The 8,286-nt window shown below is 39.1% G+C and overlaps 1 protein-coding gene across 1 annotated transcript in view; it reads left to right on the top strand.

Annotated features, from left to right (window-relative positions):
• LOC118324248 (N-terminal EF-hand calcium-binding protein 1-like) overlaps nucleotides 1-8,286 on the top strand; it is an 18,018-nt gene that overhangs the window by 5,581 nt on the left and 4,151 nt on the right. The window contains exons 3-7 of the mRNA XM_035656476.1: nucleotides 2,711-2,819; nucleotides 4,235-4,260; nucleotides 4,576-4,673; nucleotides 7,640-7,898; nucleotides 8,023-8,102. Coding sequence (XP_035512369.1) covers nucleotides 2,711-2,819; nucleotides 4,235-4,260; nucleotides 4,576-4,673; nucleotides 7,640-7,898; nucleotides 8,023-8,102 — 572 coding nt within the window. The remainder of the gene's footprint in view (nucleotides 1-2,710; nucleotides 2,820-4,234; nucleotides 4,261-4,575; nucleotides 4,674-7,639; nucleotides 7,899-8,022; nucleotides 8,103-8,286) is intronic.

Below are 8,286 nucleotides of genomic sequence, written 5' to 3' on the forward strand. Positions count from 1 at the left end.
TATATATATATATATATACTGAAAGCCTTTACTTACCGGCCTTGTGCTGAGATTAGTTACTAATACATTTATGTTGCTACACATTGAGCTCAGAGACCTAAACAAGGATTTACAATGTAACAAGATGAAACTGAAAGTGTTATCAGAGATATTAGAATCAAAAAAATCCGTAATTAGATTTTCTACATTAAAATAACTGAACTGTCATAGCACAGCGATGCATTTTATGAAGTGTGATTGGTTTCACTAGTTTTATAACATGGACAAGTATTATTTTCCTTTATTTATTTTATGATTATTTCTGATTATTTCTTTTATTATCGTATTTGGAAAACAGCTTCATAATCCAGGTGCATGATGTGGTTTTGTCTGAGAATCACTGAGAGGTTTTTGTCTCACATACTTGTTAACTTGCAGTTTTATTTAATGCTGCGTTTAGTGCTGTAGCGGAGAGGATTGTAGACTACATCAGAATCCTCACAGGATGCAGTGATGTACAAAAGTGCTGCAGCTCTGAATGGAATAGAGTAGCACTATGAGTAGATTGTGAGAGAAAGATTTTCAGCTGTCATTCATCCTTTGACTATTTTAGATACAAAATGTGCACACAGAAGGTGTTTTTGTTTTTAAACTATATTGCGTGATACTAAAAATAACATAAAGTTGAGATTCTGTAAGACTTGTTTCACCATGTTTCTCTGTTAGTTGAGTTATTTATTGTCAGTGTTCACTCTTCAGTCTATTCCTATCTGTTATATTCTCCTGAAATGCACTGTTCAGTTCATGAATTATTGGTGCTGTTTTGGTTTTTAGCACTTTTAGCTTTAGGATTCCCTCCAGAAAAGGTGTTCCTGGAAAGACCTTCAGTACAGGGAGAGATTCTGCAGTTTAATTCAGTGCGAACCGAGACAATTAAAGCTAGTAAGCTGTGTCGCTTCTGTCGTGAGGTACTGATTCATTATCCATCTGAACAGCGCTTTAATTTCCCTACAGAGGTGTTGGATTGACAGTTGTTAGTCATGAAGCCTCGGGATCAATTGCTGCAAAATCTCCGTATTCATTTATGTGTGAAACCTATTTGCCACCTATTTTTCAAAATGTATATAAGACAGTAAAAATCCTTACACGAGAAGCTGGAAGCAACAAATGTTTGCTATATTTTCTTAATAAATGGTCACTGATGATCAAAATCTTCGTCAACTAATCCAACAAATCCACAAGACACAGTGTGTTTGTCATTGTCCCATATGAGCATTTCCTGATATGGTTTACTTGTGGTTAAGTTGTGGTTAAGGTTTGGTCAGGTTTAGGTAAATAAAAGCTATAAAAGCATCACTCTACTTCAGCCTTTGTTTTAAGGAGACAACAGTCTGTATTCCCACAGCCACAAGAGTCAGGACTACTAAAACATAAGTCAAACTGTCTATAGCCCGAAGCTCAACCATTCTACCACTGCAGCTCTGCTCTCTCACAAACACTGAACACTTGCATATTATGCCATCTGAGCGGCACTGCACAACTTGTATTCGGGTGTCTAATTGGGTGTGAATCTACACCAAAGCAGTCCTGACGAAGAAGGCTGAAGAATGAGTCAGAGGTGCAACAGATTGTGTTTACTCCTACATCATGTGGAAAGAAGACTTATACAAGGAAGTTTGAGAAAAGATGTATAATTCTGCCTTCTCAATTAGCTCCATCTTCCAGCTGAGGTTTAACATAGCCAGACCACAATAAATGTACACACACAGATTTCCATCTTAAGGGTATGATCCCTATGTAATGATTAGTGATGAAGAAACAACAAATCTCTTCTGGAAACTTGTCATTTTGCTAACGAGCTTTTGCTGCAAATGCACATGTACAGAGCCATGCGCTTTGTAAGCTGGCATAAAGTCAAAATAGTTCTCACAAACTAACAGATGATATGATTTACTGTTGGCATCAGTCTGAGCTCTGTTGCCGTTTGGGGATTTCAGAGCCGGGTCTACGAAGGTTTAAGTGCTTACAGAGCAAATCTGGCGCGATGGAGGCAAGATCTCATTATCGTCTGATGCTAGTCCGCTATTGAGCTCTGCTCTGACTACTCAAACCAGCACTCAGTCTTTGCTCCCAATTTCCTCAGGACACTGCAGTCCATGCAGCGCGCAGTCCCAGACGCTGCTAATCGGAGGCAAACCTTACCTTCAGCAGACGCCTTGTCCTAGTATTTATCCTCTGAACTACACACTGGAATAAGACTGGTTCATGTAAAAATGTGTTTATGGGATTGTGAGGAAATTCAGTATCAGGTTTCAGCAGTGAGTAAATAAAAGCAGTGATATGGTCTTGTTTATAAAGGAAATGTGGTGCTCAATTAGGTTATTATTACTTCTAAGAGCAGAAATTGGATTTTCAGCTGTATCATATCACTCATCATCAACAACACACATTATTTGCTGCAGTAATGGAGTTGGAGAAGGGGAAATTACTGTCAAGGTTGAATTAAGTTTTTATGGGAAAGACTTCTAAGTGTAGTTCTTCCTAAAATTGGTCCTTGACAGAGGTTTCTAAACCTTAATAAAGACAGACGTTTGGAATTTTCATCACCTGCAGCACCTCTGAGCTTATCACTGGAATTAATTTTGTTCCATTATACAGAATAATGGGTAAACTCTTTATTAAAGTTAGACTTCAGTGAGGTTTTATTTTGCACGGGTTTGTCTTCTTTCAGACGATGGGAAGCTATCCTTGGAGGAGTTCCAGTCGTACTTCACTGATGGTATCCTCACCGACGAGCAGATGCAGGAGCTGTATTACTCCATTGACAGGCAGCAGACAGAGTAAGCTCATCTTCTTTTGGATGTCCTCCAACTCGACTGCCATCTGTAGCCCCTCCTGCTCTCCTGCTGCCTGGCAGTGAGATGTCAACACCTCACTTCAATGAAGATGATATCAATATTCCATAGAGAGCCTTAATTCTGGCGTGAAAGCCCCAGAGTTTGCAGCACTCTGTTTGCACACTGATGAGCACAAATAAGATTGTGAAATAAGCAAACATTTGCCTGTGCCACCGGCTTTACAGTTAAACTGAGTCAGATTCCTTGTATGTGTACACATACTTGGCCAATAAAGCTGATTCTGAAACTTGAAAAATATGACAAGAAAATACCAGAGAAGAGGTTCTTTGCTGTGCCTGTGGAAAACAACACTGATGAAATAGAAATTAGATTTCACTGTTTCCTGTTGGCATCACTGAAGTACCAACCAATCACTGTGAAAAATGACCTGGTGTGTACACCCTTAAATGTGCAGTTTAATATAATTTGTGTACTGTCAACTTCAGAAAAGTATAAACACATGAACAAAGAGAACAGGAAAGCTTGAAATATATAACAAACAATTGCAAATGCTTTGCATTGATTTGTCAAATATTAAAACTAGATGTTAAAGGTAACTTCAAATTAAATCATATTTTCCATTTTTCTAAATTAGTGAAATGTTAAGTGCATGTGATACTGAATTAATAAACACAACTATCCAAAGTACACTGTCCAGTAAAATCAAGTCAGTATACATTACAGTACATTATAATTACTATAAATACATATTTGCTCATAAAATATTGGACAAATTTTGACCTGATGGAGGCACTGGATGAAAAGTCAGAGGATCACCAAAGTCACCAGGACTTATTTTCTGGGAACGATAAATGTCTGTATAAACTTTCATGGCAATCCACCAAACAGTCTGGACCAAAGTGGTGGACTGACTCTAGAGCCATTCTAAAATGGCAAAGGAAATGGCAATTGTATTTATAGAGCACATTTCATTACATGGAAACTCAATGTGCTTTACATTAAAATACAAAAACTAAATATATAAGCGTAAACATAATCACCATCCGGCACACACACACACACACACACATAGATACACAGTGACTAATATACGCCTGTGTGAACAGGAAGGGTTTTAACCTGCTCTTTGTGGACACAGCTGTGATGGAGCTCAGGTCCACAAGCAGCTTCTTCCAGAGCAGGACCACAATAACTGAAGGCACCCTCAGCAGATCTGGATCTAATTCGGGGCCACAGCCAGAAGACCTTCGTCTGAGCAGCTTTTTAGCCATAACTAAAAAAGACAAAAATACTAGACTTTTTAGAGCGTACTGACAAGCTGGCAAATATTTCAGGCTTCACAATGACATCTCTTTAATTAACATGTCACTTCTTTTCTTGTTCCCATCGCCTCTCAGCAACCTGGACATAGACAAACTCTCAGGTAATTATGAATCATTCTCGCTTTATTTTACTGACTTTCTTAATAAAATCGTCCTCACAGCATTATATATAATACATAAGATCAGCTTTATTATCACAAAAGCCCAAAGATTTTATGGTTTTAGCTGTAGCTATGATGCTGTCTGATGATGACTCAACCACAAGCCTCTCAGTGACTCAGCAATCAGTGGCCAAACTACTTTAATTCTAATTAATGCCATTAGTGTCGTATTGATTTATGTTCTTCTTGTGGAAAATATCAGTGATCAGTGTGCTGATCAGACACGAGTGCTTAACAAATCTTCTTTTCCTCCAGAGTACTTCACTCCACATCTGGGAGAATATGTCAACGTCCTGTCTGCTCTGGAAAAGCTGAACGTGGTCATTTTGAAGGCCATGGATAAAACTAAAGAGGTGGGTGAAGATGGCTTTCACCTCTGTACTGCGTTGAATGTTGAAATACTTTAAATGTAGCATGACATCAGCAGACTATCATCCATTTCAACGGCTTTCAGAACATTTGTAAGCCTCCTTCATGCCCCCAAGCATTCAGACAAGCTTTTTTGTTTGTGTCTCAGCTGTCAGTTTGAAACCCTCTCAGAGGTCTTTGAGATCACTCTGCTGTGGCGGTGATACAGAAGAAAAGAAAAACTGCCCAGCATGACTGACTCTGCCTGCCATATCGGCTCTGCCTCTCCTCACTCACAGTACATTTTCAAACACGAGCTCACAGAACCTTACAAGACGAGTCATGCTTTTAAAGATAGCCTCTTCTAATAAGACAGTTCACAGACATCAGCTTGTTGGTGTGAGAAACATGGCAGCTGTTTGTGTTTGTAAATCAGCCAATATAGAGGATCTAAAGCAATTTATGTAACTGTAGATTGGGGGTGTTTTGGATACTGTTGAACTACAATATATTTATATATTCTGTTCTATATATTTATAATGTTATATATATATATATAAATGTTAGAAAATACAAAAGTTAAAAATTCACCATCTCGGACCAACAGTCAAACAAGATATAAGCTATAGTCATGCTAGCGGTTCTGTGAAGCTGTGCACAGCAGTGCTTTTGAGCTAAATGAAACAAGTACAGTACTCACAATAATAGTGAGTTAGTTTCATTGATTAATTGACTATTAGTTGTACGTTTTTTGCCGCTATTTGGTCATAAACCAAGGTATTGGGCAAATTAAAATTTGAACCTGATGATGGTGCTAGAGGAAAAGTTAATGGATCACCAAAGTTATTACAATCCATCCTTAAGGGGGTCATGATCGTCTGAACCATGTGTCACAGCACTCCATTTTTCATATCACTCCACATTAGTTAGGCATGTTAACTGTATCGTCATCTGTTCAACATTAAAATATTCTTTCAGTTATAACATGTAACGTGCAGAAACACATAAATGCAGAAATATGCACATTGAAATGTGAATCCAGATCCCCTGGGAAACATTTTGTATGTTATTACTGCTGTTAACCAGTGTATCTGTCCGTGTGACATTACATTTAGTATTTTTTCACTTTTTATTTAAAACCAGACACCAATATCATAACACATTTTCCCCTTTGTGCCTTTAGTTTCATAACTCCTTCCAACCTAATTGTAAATTTAAGAAAAAAGGCTTTGAAGCTAAACTAGAGATCAATGTCGTTCAGTTCAAAAGAGCAAAACTTTTTCACCAAGGTTTTTTTTTATATGTATTTATAGATAATGAGACACAGTCAAATTGTGAAACATGCTAATTAGAGCATTATGAAATCCTGTTATGAAGCCTGGTCGAGCAGCACCGTATACTGTATATTCCAGGAGACGCAGAGAGGATTAAAGTGTCTGCCCCCGACATGCAGGGCAGGAATTTGTGTTGTTTTAAGCATGCACCTAAAACACATCAACATCAGAGAACTTCGACTAAGATATAATCGATAGCTCAGCTCCCTCTTTATCGATCTCACCAGCATTCAGCCAACTGGTGAATATTTATTTCTGTTCGGCAAGGGGAGAGAATCAGGTGTGGACTGTGTGCAGATACATTCTTGGATGTGGATGCGGATTTATAATGAGGTTGTTTTTTGTGGTATGCAGCGACTTATTTTCACTGCAGTGCAGAAAGTGGGTGTTACAGATGAACACGGGGCAATAGTAGAGCGTAGATGACATTAACTAAGGCTGACAAACCCCCCAGCTGTCCAACTGATCTGACGTCAGATGTCCTCCACATAACTGCACCACAAACACATAGCCATTTTTCAGCTCCTCTAATCTCCTCTCTTGGTTTATTTCCCTCTTTTTTAAACAGTCTATTATTCACTTAGGCGCTTACTTCTCTTTCTCTCTGTTTTATCTCCTTTCAATGTACATCCATCTTCTCTGACATTGTCTTCCTGTCTGGCTCTTTTCCTCTTTCTCTTGTACTTTCCCTGTCTATATATCACCCGTGCCTATCCTACAGTTCATGCATTTTTCATGTTGCTATTAGTCAGTAAAAAAAGCTTTCTTTGCCCTGAAGAGCAGATGCTGTTCTAAGCCATCCTGAAGCCTTAGTTATTAACATCGTATTGCCAAACCAAGGAAACTGGTCCTATAGCAGTGCTAAACACCAAGACTCCCTGTGTAGCTTTAGGCCAAAATACAGGCTAAACCTGCAGCCGAAAAAAACAGAGCACATAGAAACAAGGATTCCAACAAGCTCGCTGGTCATTTTTCTAATGTCTCGCTGTCATTTTTTCAGAACTCCATTTTGTTGCACCATAGGGTGCTGGTGAGGGTGACTGGGTTCATTATCCACAAAAACTTAGCTGGCAAAAAAAGCAGCTGCTTCTGCACTGAAAGTTAAAGTTCTCTGATAGGTTTCTGCACCAGAAATCCGTACATTACCAAAATATCCCTTTCCAGTTCCTGCAGTACACAATTATCACAATGTCTGCTTTGCATTCATTAATTCAAGGTTATCTAAACCATGCATGTTTCTGTGTTTACTCCTTGTTTGCTTTTAGCAGATGGGAATAATGCTGTTTGAACTTGCTTTCTATGAGCAAAAAATTCCAATAAGAAACCCGATAAATACAGATCTTATAATATAGTGTGTGAAGGTGAGAACAGACAACCTCATAATAAAGGTTTTAGGGGAATAAGGAGATGGTGGATTATCAGAGGAGATGAGCATAACATGAGCAAGAAATCGTTGTCTGGCTATTTCTCTGTGTGTTCATATAATAAGAAAAAGATTAACAGGCAGACATACAAACTACGAACACAAACATTTCTTGGACTAAAGAAAAGATGATTAAGAAGAGATTGTTTAATTTGTTCTCCCCACATCATGGCTGATTCTGTTCCTTCATTTTTACCCTTCCTCTTCCATTCAGGAGTATCAGGGTTCATCAGTGCTGGGTCAGTTTGTGACGCGCTTCCTGCTGAGGGAGACCTCCACCCAGCTGCAGTCCCTTCAGTCATCACTGGACTGCGCTATGGAGGCTGTTCATGACCAGGGCTGCACAGGGAGGAGGATACTGAAGAAGCCCGAGGACCTGCCTATCCAGAGGGTGGCCAAACGTCCCGGCAGACGCATCCAGAAGAACATGTGTCTCTCCCCTACTGACCCCTACTCTGGCATGCTCACCACAGGTACGTTTCAGGAACATTGAAGTTAAGATACTGCCGTTAAATCTGATAAGTGAGACAAAATACGGATCATTTAAAAGGGCAGGTCCTGCGTTGTGTGATGCTGATGTTGTGTTTCTTGGGTCAGGGGTCAGTGTGGAACCAGACAACCACTGGGGCTCCCAGATCAACCAACTGGAGCAGCTCATAGACAAACTGGAGTGTGAGGTTTGTATGAACTCTGTTTTTGTGCTTCTGGTCTTTATGCTAAGCTAAGCTAATTGTCTGCTAGCTCTAGCTTCATATCTGGCAGACAGACATGAGAGTGGTATCAATCTCTCGGCAAGAAAGCAAAGAAGTATTTTTCCTAAAATATTGATCTATTCCTTTGATTTTATTTTATTTTACTTGA

Source organism: Morone saxatilis, unplaced genomic scaffold, assembly GCF_004916995.1.
Source record: "Morone saxatilis isolate NCDOM2014 unplaced genomic scaffold, NCSU_SB_2.0 Contig15, whole genome shotgun sequence".
Taxonomy (NCBI): Eukaryota; Metazoa; Chordata; class Actinopteri; family Moronidae; genus Morone; species Morone saxatilis.